The sequence below is a fragment of the Scylla paramamosain genome, unplaced genomic scaffold (genome assembly GCF_035594125.1).
Source record: "Scylla paramamosain isolate STU-SP2022 unplaced genomic scaffold, ASM3559412v1 Contig3, whole genome shotgun sequence".
In the NCBI taxonomy this organism is placed as follows: Eukaryota; Metazoa; Arthropoda; class Malacostraca; order Decapoda; family Portunidae; genus Scylla; species Scylla paramamosain.
The window spans coordinates 3,520,274-3,536,525 of NW_026973668.1; the positions used below are offsets into that span (position 1 = coordinate 3,520,274).

The window sequence follows — 16,252 nt, forward strand, 5'->3', positions numbered from 1 at the left end:
ATTATTGTTGTTGTTGTTGTTTTGTTGTTCTCTCCTTGGCGAGTACCTTCTGACAAACCCGCAGGTGGGAACACGGGAAGGAAGCAAGAAAATGAACGAAATAGAGGAAGGACTTAAAAAAAAATACAAAGAAAATGGGGAAGATATAGAAAAATAAAGGAAAAATTAATAAATCTACAAGAAATGAAGGAATAATGATGGAGGAACTGATATATAATGGATAAACAGGAAGAACAAGGAAATGGAAAAGAATAAAAATTAATAATTACCTAAATGTGAATATAAATAAAATAGATAAACAAGAACAAGGAAATGGAAAAGAATAAAATAATAATAATAATAAAAATAATAATAATAATAATCCAAATGTGTATAAATGAAGAATAAAAGAAATAAAACAATGAGGAATGAAAGAAAACATGTAAACAACAAATAACAATAATGATGAAATGTTGATAATTGAAGGAAATAACAAGGAATGGAGAAGAAAAAAAAACAATGAAGTGAAAAAAGTAAATAAGGAGGAATGAAAACGAATAAATAGATAAAAAATAAATAAATGAAAGAGGAAGGAAATAAATAGATAAATGAAAATAAGTAAAAAAAATACATGAATGAAAATAAAAGGTAATAAAGAACACAAAAATAAAGGAAGAAAAGAATAAATAAATAAAAAATTAATAGACAGATAGACATACACAAAAGATAAAACAATATATTGCACATACATTTTGGCACAGAGAGAGAGAGAGAGAGAGAGAGAGAGAGAGAGAGAGAGACTCTTTAAAATAATAATAAAGAAAGAATTGGAAAAGATGTGTGTGTGTGTTTACCTAGTTGTGTTTTACAGGAAAAGAGCTGTGCTCGTGCTGTCCTGTCACCATATCTATAAGCATCCAGTGTGTGTGTGTGTCACCATACCTATAAGCATCCAGCTTAACTTTAAATCCATGAATATTAGTTGCTTGTACCAGTGTTTCATCTCATCTAAGTTGTTCCATATTTCTGTGCTTGTGTTTGGGAAACCATATTTCTTGACATCTCTTCTACTTGGTGTTTTCCTCAATTTCACTCCATGTGCTCTTGTATGTGTTGAGTCCCACACAAATAAGTCTTCTTTGTCAACTTGATCCCTACCCTTTAAAGCTCTGTATATAGCAATCAGCTCCCCTCTTTCTCTTCTCTCTGGTAATGATGCAAGCTTCAGTCTCCTTAATCTTTCTTCATAGGTTTAATCTCTCAAGCTTGGCACCAGTTTGGCTGCAGCTCTTTGGATCCTTTCTAGTGTGTGTGTGTGTGTGTGTGTGTGTGTGTGTGTGTGTGTGCGCAAAGAATGTTTATATTCGGTTAGTCAGTCAGTCAGTCTCTCTCTCTCTCTTTCTCACACACACACACAGTCAGTCAAAAATCTATAAAAATAATGAGCTAAGTTACTTAAGTACAATAAAACCAATAATAATAATAATAATAATAATAATAATAATAATAATAATAGTGACACTATTTTCATAATGAGATGAATGATTTACTGGAATGTTCTTGTTTGTGTTTGTTTGTTTGTTTGTCTGTTGCTCAAGTGTGTGTGTGTGTGTGTGTGTGTTGCACACACACACACACACTAATACTCTCAACCAGTCAAAAACCTCAAAAAAACTACCATAAACCTTTCCTCCAGGAGGGCCAATCACGGCCCTCCTGGTCGTGGGGGGGAGGAGGGTCAGCCACCAGCCAGGGGGACATTTGGCTCTGGGACGGGGCTGCCCTGGTGGTGATGGTGATGGTAGTAGTAGTGTGGGCTGCTTCCTGTTGGGGAAACGGAGAGGGGGTGAGTGGTGGTGGTGTGTTGGTGGTGGTGGTGGTGGCGGTGGTGGTAGTAGTAGCAGGAGGAAGTTATGTCAAGCAGTAGTAGTAGTAGTACTAGTATAATAGTAGTAGTAGTAGTAGCAGCAGCAGTAGTAATAGTAGTAGCAGCAGTAGTAGTAGTAGGATGAGGAGGAGGTTCTGTCAAGCAGTAGTAGTAGTAGTAGTAGTAGTAGTAGTAGTAGTAGTAGTAGTAGTAGTAGTAGTAGTAGTAGTAGTAGTAGTATGAAATTATGAATGTAGAAGTAAATAAAAGAAATAAAAATTTGACAATAATAATAATAATAATAATAATAATAATAATAATAATAATAATAATAATAATAATGATAGTGATAATAATAAGATGAAGAAGAAAAGGGAGAAAAAGATGAAAAGAAGGAAGGAAGGAAGAAAAAGATGAAAAGAAACAAAACAAAAAGTTTAAAACAATAAAAATGAGAGAGAGAGAGAGAGAGAGAGAGAGAGAGAGAGAGAGAGAGAGAGAGAGAGAGAGAGAGAGAGAGACCCTAACTTAACAACAACAATGCCGCCACCACCACCACCACCAACAACAATAACAACAACAACAACAAAAACAACAACACCACCATCACCAACAACAACAACAACAACAACATACCCACTGGACACCTTAATCTTGGTGACCTTGCTTTCCAGGTCAGGGGTCAGCGGTGCCTTCTTCACCTCCTCCTCTGCCTTGGTTGTAGGGAGGGGTCAGGTCAGGTCAAGTTAGGTTCACAGACATTTTAAAAGGTTCTAGCAGAGAGAGAGAGAGAGAGAGAGAGAGAGAGAGAGAGAGAGAGAGAGAGAGAGAGAGAGAGAGAGAGAGAGAGAGAGAGGAGGGGGAGGGGGGGCTGGGAGATATCATGAGTGCTTTCAAATAATTTCTTTTTAAATCTCCACATTCATTCATGTCTCACACACACACACACACTGGTGGTGATTTTAAATTGTGAGACATTGACAACTAGTGGAAGTGACAGCTCATGGAGTAACACACTGTTAACTGGGCGGTGGAGAACTTGATGACTCAGTGGGTTGATTGTGATGCCAGATTTAGTGGAGGAGATAAACCACCAACACTTCATTTAGTGTTTGCCAAGGACATGGAAATTATTCAAACTATACACTGTGATAGCCCTCCACGTAAAAGTGATCAGGTGTTCATGCAATTTCATTTGAATAATGGACATGTAATCATTGATCAAAATTATAAGGTGAAAAGATTTAAATACTCGTATACTAAAGCCCACCTGGAAAGATTAAGAAAGCACTCTGCTGCTGCGGATCAGAAAGACTCCCAAGACGCGGGAGGCGTTCGGGAAGAGCTGCACGAGTTGACGAGGACGCGCGGCTGCGGTGCAGAGAAATCTGTGCCCGGAGGAGGAGCAGGATGTAGAAAGGGTAAACAATGGTTCAATACAAAATGCAAAGAGGCTACAAATTGTGAGTGAAATGCTTGCAACGGACGGAAGAGGAGGAAGACTGAGAGCAGACGGGAGGAATGCACCGACGCCAGAGACAAGTACGTCGAGACGACGAGAACGGAGAGAACAAACTACGAAAGAGATGCAACAGATAAGCGTACAAATGAAGCCAAACTGTTCTTTAGACATATTACTGGGAAGATGAAGAAGGAGGGTGTATCCAGACTGAAAGTTGAAGGAAGAGTCTGGGAGGACGCACAGGACGTGGCGGAGGCGAGGAACAGTAGTTTCAGATTGGTATTTACTGTGGAAGGGCTTTGATGCTGGAAGGGATGAGTTGGTGAGGAATATACTAAGTACAGTCCCAGTCAGTTATGAGAAAATACTTAAGATGAAGGAACAACTTGATGTAAATAAAGCAACTGGTCCAGATGGAGTGTCAAACTGGATATTGAAGGAATGCACAGAACAACTGGCTGATAAAATTCACAGTCTGGTGGTGACATCACTACCACAGGGGAGAGTGCCAAAAGACTGCAACACACCAAATACTACACCAATATTCAAAGGAGGAAACAAGGAAAACCCACTACATTACACACCAGTGTCCTTGACAGAGAGAGAGAGAGAGAGAGAGAGAGAGAGAGAGAGAATCACACACATATACGCAATTACTTCCTTCTCTCTCTCTCTCTCTCTCTCTCTCTCTCTCTCTCTCTCTCTCTCTCACACACACCTTCATTTTTCACCCTCTCTTTCCTTCCTTCTTCACTACTTCCCCCTTCCTGTCCCTCCTTCTCTAACCCCTCTCACACACACACACACCCACACCCTTCCCCTCTCTCCCCCTCACCCCCCCCCCCCACACACACAGCAGCTGATGGTCTTAAAGATATTGAAGCCGCTGTGAGCCGTGGACACCAGCAGGCCGGGGATCTGAGGGTGCCAGTGTAACTCCTTCACCTCCTGCTGGCTGCGGTGCACAAACAGCAGCTGCTCTGGCACATCCTGGGGGGGAGGAGGGTGTTAGATTAGGTTAGGTTTGGGTTAAGTTAGGTTAGGTTAAGTTTGGTAAGGTTATTCTTTCTCATCTTTCTCTTCTTCATATCTCTATTTCTCCTGTTTTTCCTCCTCCTCCTTCTAACTTAACCTAGGCTTTATCTAAAACCTGCCATGCACACTTGGTTTTAATTAACCCTTTCATTCCGGTGATCATATATGAACGATTGCATCAGTGCGTCCGTAGTGACGGCGATCGTTCCCATAATCAAGAATTTTCACGCCTCAATTTAGAGCTCCAAGCGCGGTTTCTCGAGTCAGATGGCGCATGGAAGTGTCTGGCATCTGTTTCCACCCGTAGTGTTGCCACTAGCTCTATATTTAGCGGTAACTGAGCTATTCTCCCATTCTGAGGGCGACACTTGGCAACCCCAGTGACCCACCGTGTGGAAAGCACCCTGATAAGAGCCAAGGGACCTGATAAGAGAGAAGGACACGGACAGCCTGATAATAGGGAAGGGTCTCAAATCCTTCCCTATTATTATGTGTGTGTGTGTGTATGTGTGTTCTCCGGGCTGTTTCTGGTTGACGGATCACACAGCGAGATCCTTGATAAGCCATAACTAACCTTTTCAGAGATCACATGGAGCTACAAAGTACATCATTGTATTCAGAATAACACAAAGAAAAAAAATATTAGTATTCAAACAGTCTTCTGACAATTTCTAGGTTTATGATTTTTACCCATCACGGCTTATGGGAAAATAGTTTAATCACCGGAATATAAGGGTTAATAATCCTCTTGTACTGTTTCTGCACTCCTCCTTTCCTTGCTTCCTTCCTTCCTTGCCTCTGTCACCTCATAATGTCTATCCAGTCCTTTCTTTCCTTCCCTCCTTCACTCCTCGTCTCCCGTCTGACCTCAGTTGACGGCCAGCCACCACCACGGCACCACCTCTTCCCCTCCAACACCCACACACACCTGCACATTGTTTTGTAGCCTCCTGGGTCGCTGACATGCAGGAAAACAAACAAAAACAAGAAAACAACAAAAAGAAAAGTACACACACACACCAACTAAAACCTAACTATATTGAACTTCATCCTAACTTAACCAAATCAAACCTAGCTTAACTTAACCTAATCAAACCTAACTATATTGAACTTCATCCTAACTTAACCAAACCAAACCTAGCTTAACTTAACCTAAACAAACCTAACTATATTGAACTTCATCCTAACTTAACTAAACCGAACCTAGCTTAACCTAAACAAACCTACCGTATTTGATGGCTCATAAGACGCACGGGCTCATAAGACGCACCCAGTTCTGGCATGTATTGAAATAGAAAAAAACAAAAATTAACAGATTTAGGCTATCGATATGAAGTCAAGGAATTCAAGCGACATTTGAAGACTCTCACGTGCATTTAGATCACTATTAGATACCAATACTCAGCATTTAAAAGTTTAATTTATGCTAGCAGCTTACTTGTTCTTTTTGGGGTTTTGTTGAGGCTGTGATGGCCGTGACATCACAGCCTGGCGTCCCAAAGGTGTGGTATACAGGTAGTGTTTCAGACTAGATACAGTGGAGCTGGTTGGATTTCTGGAGTCAAATCTTGGTAAGGTTGCGGGCCTTGAAAGCCAGAACGTAATGGTTCGGTTGAGGGTATTGAAAGACAAGATTGTACCAATCCTGCTGACGTGTAAACACAATCTTCTTATTGGTATTTTAGTTGGGGCCATGCAGACTGTGATGTCACAGCCTCTAGTGCCCAAAAGGTGTGGTAAGCAGGGGAGTTTCAGTCTTAATGCGGTTCAGCTGAATGTAAACATTAACTGCACCTAGCTCTTGGCGGCAGCCGCGGCACCATTAACTGAGGGACTACAGTGATAATAAAATTTTTTCATACTTTATTTTTTAGCATCTTTCACATGTAATTCTTATGCAGTATTTTAGTACATTTTCAAAGCCAAAGGATGTGTAAAAGCAGACTTACTAACTTTATTTTCTAAAGTGTATTTTACTTGAAATATTATTTCATTCATCATAAAATTTAGTACAATTGTATCTTTTAATTCGTATTCAAATCACAACAAATTCATAATATTCACTTTGAATACCTTGCACAAATTACTATAGTTTACCTACTACATTTTATTCAAATTCAAATCCGTGAAAATAAATTAGTTTTATTCTTAGAAGTTACAAAAGTAAAAAAACAAATCTGAAGTGTTTCATTCCTTTTTTTAATTCAAATAAATTTTCGTGCAAATAAATTGATCTTATTCATTCTGAAATCTTACACAACAAAACTAAAGAGTTTTTAATTCAAATTCATGAAAATAAATTGATTTTATTCATTCTGAAATTTGCTTAGCACAACTGTAGCATTTTTATTCACATCCAAACCCTACAAAATCATTGTCACTGTCATCAGTACTGCATTCCTCAAGCTCACCAGAATCACTACTAGAAGTAGAAGAGTCACTGCCTTCGTATAGAAGGTCATCCTCTGTGCCCTCAAGATCATTACTGATGCCACATTTCTTGAATGAAAGCACCACTGTCTCTGTTTTTACTTTATCCCAAGCAATTTTTACCCACTGGCAAACCTAGGCTATTGTAGGCTTCTTGATGAAGCCCGATGGTGTTTTGTCATGTTGCGGGAGTCTCATCCACGCGTTCCACTGCTCACGCATATACACCTTGAAAGGTTTGTTTATGCAAACATCAAGTGGTTGCAACTGGCATGTTAGTCCACCAGGTATTACAGCCACTTTTGTGTTTAGATTGTGTACTCTGTTCTTGGTAGCCTGAGTTAAATGAGCCCTAAATTGATCCCACACAAGAAGTGATGTTTTTTTTATAAGTCCCCCAGGACGCCGTGACCATACTTTGTCAAGCCACAGCTTCACACCATCCTCATCCATCCAGCCCTTAGGATGAACATGAATAAAGATACCTGGTGGAATGCTTTCTTTGGGAAAGGTTTTCCTCTTGAATATGAGGAAAGGTGGTAATTTAGTGCCATCAGCACAACAAGCCAGTACTGCTGTAAAATGAGTTTTCTCATGGCCTGAGGTTTTAATAGTCACAGTCTTAGAACCTTTAAAATCAACTGTTTTATTAGAAGGCACATCAAATGACAGTGGTACTTCATCCATATTTGCAATTTGTCCCATTTCAAAATGGGTGTCCTTTCTGAGATTTATAACGTATTTATGAAACTCAAGAATTTTGTTTTCATATGCCATAGGCATTTTTTGTGATATTTTTGTTTTAGTTCGCATTGCTAATCCATTCCTTTTCATAAATCTATAACACCAGCCCTCATTACCACCAAAATCATCATAGCCTTTGGCAGTTGCCCTTTCTTTAGCTTCAAAAATTATTTGTTTAGTTGTTACTATTGCACCCTGATTCCTTTGATCAACAACCCAAGCCTTCATCTCCTCTTCCAGTTCCACCCATTTAGCTTTCTTTGTGCGAAGACCATGTTTTGATTTCACAGCTTTCTGAAGTTCTTCCTCTTGTTTTCGCCAAAAACGAATCATTTTCTCAGTTGGAGGTGGACCAAAATGCCTAGCAGCAGCTCTGTTGCCGTTTTCCTTAGCATATTGTATTACTTGTAGCTTGTATGCAATTGTGTAATTGTGTCGTTTTTTTGACTCCATCATGTTGTGTAATAAAATCTGGAAGTTTTAAACACTCTTGCATAAGCTATTACATGAATATTATGCAGATCATCACCTCAAGCCAGCCTATCCCATGACACTCAATTCCTTTATAGAAGAAATATTCGTTCTCAAGGTGTATTAGTCTATTTTCATAAAAGAAAAGTTTCTCTAGCTTCAATCTTTTTCATATGTATGCAAAGCAAGAATGTTAAAAAGATAGGTTCAATTTTAATTGTATGAAAGTGTGGCTATTGTCTTACCTCAATCAGTATAACGGCGTCACACTCGGTGTCACCGAGTACGTCACGTCGGAGCGCAACCGACCGCGTTTGTTTTGAAAAACGTGGTGCACCATCTCCACCTTGCCAGAACCTTCTCCACAAATCCAACCAGCTCCATCACATCTAGTCTAATATTATAATTGGATACCTCACCTTTGGGGCATCAAAGGCTGTGACATCACAACCTACACTGCCCCAACAAAACTCCAAGAAGAAGTGGTGCATGGTTAAGCAAATTCTTCCTGACTGGTCAAAGTCTATGTGGATTACCAGTAAGTATGAGATACTACACATTGGTACCTTGAAAGAAAGAGCATTTTGTGGCGTACTACCAATCATGACTTTATTTAGTTGTGCAAAGACATCTGTGGTTTGAATTTAGAGCCTCTGTTGCCGTAGACTTGTAACCTATTACTGCCTCAAAGTTGGACCTTTGCCTCATTGGACGCAGGCTAATTTACTGACCCTTTTTCTGAGAAAAAAGTAGCGTCTTATGAGCCATCAAATACGGTATATTGAACTTCATCCTAACTTAACCAAATCAAACCTAGCTTAACTTAACCTAAACAAACCTGACTATATTGAACTTCATTCTAATTTAACCCAACCAAACCTAGCTTAACTTAACCTAAACATACTGAACTTAATCTAACCTAACCTAGCTTAACCTAACTACTACTACTGCTACTATGACTACTACTACCACTACTACAACCTCCTCCTCCTCCTCCTTTTCCTGCGATTTTGTGTGTACCACAACGAAACAGACGGAAGGTAAAAAACACCAAACCGAAATGGTGGAATAATGAAATCGGATGCTGCTAAGAAAAATGCGTACCACAAATACATACTAACACAAAATAATAATGATAAACTAGAGCACGACAGATTGCGTAAAAAAACTAAAAAGCTGATCAAATGCAACAATAAATTTGTTGAAGCTCAGATCGCGAACTCATGTAAAACGAACCCAAAAGAATTTTACAGCTATGTAAAAGCAAAAAGGGTGTTAACATCAACGATTGGTCCACTAAAAACAGAAAATGGTAAACAAATAGAAAGCGAAACAGACATGGCGAACGCCCTGAACAAGTACTTTTCAACAGTCTTCACGACTGAGGATGCTCAGGGCAGTCTGCTGATCCCCACGCCTCAGTCACGAGGCACCACGCTGCCAGACTTCACCATCACAGAAAGTGAAATCCTCTCAGTCACAAAGAGCATGAACGTAAACAAAACACCCGAGCCAGACAAGATATCACCCAGGCTTCTTAAAGAAGCAAGAAATGAGCTCGTGAAGCCGCTTACAATTTTATTCAATAAAACTTTACTAGCGGGTAAAGTTCCCCTTTAAAAAAGGAAATAAATCTCTCCCAGCCAATTACAGGCCGATCAGTCTCACTTCAGTAGTGTGCAAGCTGATGGAAACAATAATCAGAGATAAAATTGTTAAATATTTAGAAGAAAATAAAATCATAAAGGATTCGCAACATGGTTTCAAAACCAAGTGTTCCTGCTTAACAAACTTACTAGACTTCTTTTATGAAGTATTTAACTCATATGACGACACAAAAGCTGTTGATATTATCTACCTTGATTTCCAGAACGCTTTCGACACTGTTCCCCATAAGAGACTCGTCAGTAAAGTAAAAGCTCACGGCATTGCCGGAAACACCCTGGAATGGCTGAGAGACTGGCTCTCTCACAGAAAACAGCATGTTGTGATAAATGGAAAAGAGTCAGAGTGGCATAAGGTAAATAGCGGCGTTCCTCAAGGTTCTGTATTAGGACCAGTACTCTTTATAATGCACATTAATGATATTGATGAAGGGATAAATAGCAAAATAAGTAAATTTGCAGATGACAACAAAATAACAAGTAGAGTAACATCTGTCACAATGGCAGGAACTGCAGTGTGACCTCGATAAACTAACAAGCTGGGCAGAAAAATGGCAGATGAGATTCAATATAGAAAAGTAAAATTTTACATATCGGAAGCATCAATGTTGAGGCGAAATATGTAATGAATAACATGCCACTGTCAAGCGCCAATAAAGAAAAAGATCTTGGTGTCGTTGTGTCAAACGACCTAAAGCCGAGTCAACATTGCACAGAAACAGTAAAGACGGCAAATAAATTAGTAGGGTTCATTGGAAGAACCTTTGAATTTAAATCAGAAAAGGTTATACTTGCCTTATATAACTCACTGGTGCGCCCTCATCTAGAATACTGTGTACAGTTCTGGTCACCATACTACAAAAAAGACATTGAAAAACTAGAAAAGATACAGCACAGAGTCACAAAGATGATTCCAAGATTGTGCAATAAGCCGTATGAGGAACGACTGGAAGAACTAAACCTATTTAGTTGAACAAAGTGCAGGATAAGAGGAGACCTAATTGAAGTGTTCAAAATTTTCAAAGGATATAGTAACATTGATGCACATAAATGTTTTACCATTGATCATTCTAACCTAACAAGAAATAATGGATTCAAGATTATACCCAAACGTTTTAAATCCCACAAGGCCAAACATTTTTTTCTTTAATCGTATAGTAAATATATGGAATAAACTTCCTGCATAAATTGTGAACACCAATACTATTGAATCATTAAAAAATAAAATAGACAAATATTTAAAAGCAAATCCCCAACAAGCTCTCTTCTTGTCCGAATAATTACTAAATTCACTAATAAACTCTTATTTTACACACACCAGTTTTAATATAAATTGTATTAACTTTCAGATAGGCGTATAGAGTTCACCGTAGGGTGAATAGTAGAACTTCCTTTCATCCTTTCCTATGAAAATTCCATGTCAGTTTTTCCATACTGCATGGTACTTTTCCCAACTATTTCCATGCCAGCGCAAGCTGGAGAGAGTGGTGGGTGGGGAGGAGCCTTCTGCTATGCTGTCCTGTCTCTCTTCCCTGTAGCTAGTTAGAAGTAGTTACCAAACAGCCTTGCAAGGACCAAAAGGTCTGTTGCTGTTTGGCTTTCCTTTGTATTCCTCCTCCTCCTCCTCCTCCATCCCACCACCACCACCACCACCACCACCCACCTCCCCCTCCTCGGCTGCCTCCCTCTCCACAGCCAGGTCCCACTGGAAGATGGCGTCGTCCTCCACCCCGCTGGCCAGCACGGAACCCTCGCTGGGGTGCCACTCCTCCGGCGCTGAGTGGTGCTTCAGCTCTTTCACAGCAGCCCACATCACTTCAATTAGAGCCTTTGGAATATAGAAATGTTGTTAATCTGTCATCAGAACCATAAGAATACCCTTAAAAACCCGAGTCACTTCAACTACTGTCTCTGGAATGTAGAAATGTTGTTAATCTGTCACCAGAACCCTAAAAACACCCTTAAAAATCTGTGTCACTTCAACTACAGACTTCAGAATGTAGAAATGTTGTTAATCTGTCACCAGACCCACAAAAACATCCTTAAAAACCTGTGTCACCAACTACAGACTTTAGAAAGTAGAAATGTTGTTAATCTGTCACCAGAACCCTAAAAACACCCTTAAAAACCTGTATCACTTCAACTACAGACTTTAGAATGTAGAAATGTTGTTAATCTGTCACCAGAACCCTAAAAACACCCTTAAAAATATGTGTCACTTCAACTACAGACTTTAGAATGTAGAAATGTTGTTAATCTGTCACCAGACCCAAAAAAACATCCTTAAAAACCTGTGTCACTTCAACTACAGACTTTAGAATGTAGAAATGTTGTTAATCTGTCACCAGAACCACAAAAACACCCTTAAAAACCCACATCACTTCAACTAGGACCAGGTCAAGCCAGGTCAACACTCACCAGACACGACAGGTGACCAATCGACTTCTGACTAGTGACCTCAGAATATGAAGAGAGGCAGGTCATCTCTACCATGACCTGACCCAGCCTGATCTGCCTCCACATCCTCCAGCAGCGAGGTCAGCTCCCAGATGTTGCCCTGACCCAACTTGGACCAGGAGGCTGCGACCTGCACGTTGTTGATGGTGGTGGCCTGGGTGGAATGAGGTCAGGTTAGGTGAGGTGAGAGAGAGAGAGAGAGAGAGAGAGAGAGAGAGAGAGAGAGAGAGAGAGAGAGAGAGAGAGAGAGAGAGAGAGAGAGAATGGTACACATTTAATGCTGGGTCAACAAGGAATGCCCCCAGTCAGAGCCAATCGGTGCACATTTAAAGCTGGGTCTCTCTCTCTCAATGGTTCATCTATGTATTCCTAACCTAACTTGACACAGGCTAACTTAACCTAACCTAACCAAACACAACCTAACCAAACTTTACATAACACAAACTAACTCAACCTAACCTAACCTAACCTAAATTAATCAAAGTTTAGACCATGCAAACAAACTTAACCTGACTTAACATTAACTAACCTAACCTAACACAAACCTAAAAACACAAACAAAAAAAATATGAAAGAAAACAAACAAACAAGGTAATAATTAGATATGCAAGAAAAATACGAAAAACTAAGAAAAGCATTAAAAAAAACTGCTAAGAAAAACTAATAAATAAATAAATAAATAAATAAATAAAATAGCATTAATTTTTCTAACTCCAAAACGACGCATGATACAAAAATCTACCGTAGAGGACAACTTATAGAAAACACCCTTAAAAACCACCACGCCAAACCTCACGTCCCTAAAGTAACCCTAAAGGAAGATACAGCCAAAAATATTACCAGTGCTTCCCTCATGAAAAAGTTTATAGGCGGAAAAGTCGCATTCTAGCTCTCCTCCTCCTCCTGCCTCTTCCTCCTCTTTGCTCCCTCCTTGCATGGCTTCCTCCTCCTCCATTCTCTCGTCCTGGCCCTCATCCATGCTCTTAACTGGTGGAGATCGAAGGGAAATAGAGGAAATGTGAAGGGGTGTGTGGCACGCAGCGTGGGACGGAAGGATCTTGATCTTGATGGTACAGGTGGCACAGGATCACTCCTGACCCAGGCCTTTGGATCGGCAACTCCTGTAGAAGGAAAAAAAAAAAAAAAAAAAGAGAAACGAACAGCATCCTCTATCCTAATTGTTAATATACCTGGCACGCCACATTCTCTCCAGAAACTCTTTCACCGCCTCAATCATCCTTTCATTCGCCTCTCTACACAGTCCCAGCAACAACACCATCCATTCCTTTCCTGTCTTCTCCACTCTTTCAATCCTATCATGCCCTAACTCAGTCAGTATCACTTGCATCATCTCATTCCTGTCTCTGGCATACTTCACACACTCCAGCACCACATGTTCCACCGTCTCATCCTCTCCCATGTCACACATCTGGCACACTTTGCTGCGGGACTCAGACCACCTGTAACTCCTTGCATTCACATCCATACACTGTGCCCTCGCTCAGAAGAGAAGATCACCGCCCAGGCTTCCATCATACCACCTTTCATACCTCGGGGCCTCTTTCTCCTTGTACCATTCCAGGGTCTTCTTTCTTTCCATTTCATTCTTCCATTCATTCAATCCCACACATTTCACTTCTTTGTCTATCTCATTCTCCCATTTTCTCACATCCCATTCGGCTCCCACTCTGCCTCCTCTTGTTACCACCCATTCACGCTCATTTTGATTCCTCCCACCCATTCTTATCGCCCACACAACTTGCAATCCATTCCTGTCTGTCATTCTCATGCATCTCTTCCTCCATTTGCTTCCACTTTCATTCCACAGGTACACCTTCCTTGCTATTCTTGCATCATCCATTCTCTCAAGCCTAATCTTGTACCTAAGTGTGGCTTTTGTCAGTCTTTCTCTGAAGGTGCTCTATCCCATGTCACCTCTCAAGGCTTCAACTGCTGTGCACCTCGGTGCACTCTGTGCCATCCTTGCTACTCTATTCTGGCCCACTTCTAACTTATCAATTTCACTTTCATTCCATGCAATCACATCCATACCATACATTATACATGGCACAGCCACACTCTTCCACACTTCTCTCAACACATCACACTTACTTGCTCTCATCCTTGCCGCGCTTCCCAATCGACCTACCCACTGGTTTACCATACTTATCTTTTCATTCTTTGCCTTTGCGCACCCACTAGGACTCATCCACATCCCTAAGTACTTGTGTTACTGTATGTAAAGCGTATGTACCTCACGTCATTATTCCTCGGCATTTATAAGTGAAATATTCAATAGTTTTCTATTTGCATGAAAACATGTAATATGTGTAAGTATCAGTATTCAATGCTATATTAAGCACCGAAGCCGATGCTCACTTGTTAGTAGTGTGGGGTTAACCTGCTGGTCACCTGCAGGCATCACTCACAGCCAAGTCGCGCTCAGACAAAGACGGGCAGGATGGTGACCGAGGTAAATACTTTAATTTTGTAGTGAAAACTGATTGTCATAGTGCCAAGTCAATTGCATGTATTGTTAATGAATATTGTAATATGTTGAAAGTGTTTAATATCAGTGTATAATGTTATTTTGTAAGAAATTGAGACCGAGAACTTGTTCGCAGTTCTTATGGTCATGCCTACCTCATCAATAAACGTGTCAGGGAGAACTGCCTTTCCTCGACCCTACGATGATGGGTGTGATCAGTAAAACAGATCACCTGAGAGTCAATTGATGCCCAGCCGGTGTGGCTACAGTAAGAACTCAACCTACAAGCAAGAAATTGGCTCCATGTGAAACCATAGCAAGAGTGAGTCACAGGACGAGGGGACGCTGACGTAAGCCTATAGGTTGACCTCTGAGGCCCTGGGGTCAGCTCTACCCTTGACGACAACCACTCCCTTCCACCCACCGTGCCTCACCACCATTTTGTAGAACCCATGGTCACAGACAAGAAAGTATAATATGCACTGAATTGAGTATGTATGTGCACTGAATTGAGTAGCCTAAGTGAAAATTACCCACAATTAGCTAGTATTAGAGTGGTAATTTTAATTGCTCTTTCAGTGTCTCAGTATTGACATAATTAAGTTGTTAGATATGTCTGATACTGGGGAAATTAATGCCGTAGATGGCCTTAGGGAAGGTGAGGGTGAGCAAGTGGACTGGGATCAAACTTGTAATGAAGAAGTTAGTGTCAGGGAGCGAGTGCTGACCGACAAAGGAAGAGAATATCAAGTCAGTGTAACCAAAGGAAGAGCAGAGTCCTGTAAGCGTAAATGGAGCAGTGTTACCAGCAAAATTAAGAAAGGACTAAAAATTGTAATTAGCCCCTTTGAATTAGAGCCCATGTCAAGTGAAGTAATAAAGGCATTTCATCAGTATTATGTGGAATACACAAAACTGGTGGAACTAGCACCAGAAAAGTCAGAGGAGCTAAATGAAGAGCTGGAACACAATCAACGAGTTCACCATGAAATATTAAAAAGTATAGAATGTAAAAGAAAAGAGTTAAAGAATGACAAAGGATCAATTTGTTCTAGCAAACGGTCTGGGCATTCTAGAGTCTCATCTACTTCATCACGTTTATCAGCACAAAGAAAGCAAGAAGCAGCAGCAAAGGTAGCCAGGAAATGGAATATCATGATAGTTTAGCAGAGGCAGAAGTTATGTTAGCTAAGACAAAAGCAGAGGCAGAAGCAATGTTCTCAAAGAAAAGGAAAGAGAGAGATTTAGCAGTCGCTAGTGCAGAACTTAATGCTCTTAGCTTAGTTGAAGAAGAAGTAAAAATGCTTCCAGGTAATGATGAAAGTGTAGAGAAGTAAAGTTATCTTCAACAATACATAGAGTCACAAAATGAAATGAAAGCACAAGCAATTGCAAATCAACAAAGTGACAATGCCATGCCTCACAAATATGTTACATTCCATGACCCACAGGAACCTTCTTGCAATAGAGATAATGAATTAGTGACAAATGAAGTAGATGGAGAAATATTTAGTGAACCTCAGGTAATAAATCTCAACCCTACAGCTCAGAGTCTTGTACCAAGCTCTTGTAGACACACTCATAATGTCAACATGCCTAATAATGTGAGACAGAATCATCAATCCTTTTCCCATTCAGGGGGAACCTTTGCAATC

General features: G+C 40.3%; 1 protein-coding gene across 9 annotated transcripts; it reads right to left on the reverse strand.

Moving 5' to 3' along the window:
* Nucleotides 1-1,285: 1,285 nt before the first annotated feature.
* Nucleotides 1,286-14,532, reverse strand: LOC135096342 (glutamate-rich WD repeat-containing protein 1-like). 9 transcript variants are annotated; one of them, XR_010264699.1, is made up of 7 exons: nucleotides 12,950-14,532; nucleotides 12,071-12,263; nucleotides 11,316-11,480; nucleotides 4,163-4,298; nucleotides 3,117-3,234; nucleotides 2,483-2,555; nucleotides 1,286-1,803 (listed from the first exon to the last, which is right to left on the reverse strand). XR_010264699.1 is itself a non-coding variant. In XM_063997789.1 (6 exons), the coding sequence occupies exons 2-5, from the start codon at nucleotides 12,173-12,175 to the stop codon at nucleotides 3,152-3,154; spliced, it is 489 nt and encodes a 162-aa protein (XP_063853859.1). In that variant the 5' UTR covers nucleotides 12,176-12,263; nucleotides 12,950-14,532; the 3' UTR covers nucleotides 1,286-1,803; nucleotides 3,117-3,151. The 9 variants fall into 9 exon arrangements, 3 of the variants coding, with proteins under 3 accessions (XP_063853859.1, XP_063853861.1, XP_063853860.1); XR_010264698.1 differs by having other exon boundaries at nucleotides 2,483-2,559; nucleotides 12,950-14,530; XR_010264700.1 differs by lacking the exons at nucleotides 11,316-11,480; nucleotides 12,071-12,263; nucleotides 12,950-14,532 and adding exons at nucleotides 5,571-5,619; nucleotides 5,782-10,421 and having other exon boundaries at nucleotides 2,483-2,559.
* Between the last annotated feature and the right edge of the window lie 1,720 nt (nucleotides 14,533-16,252).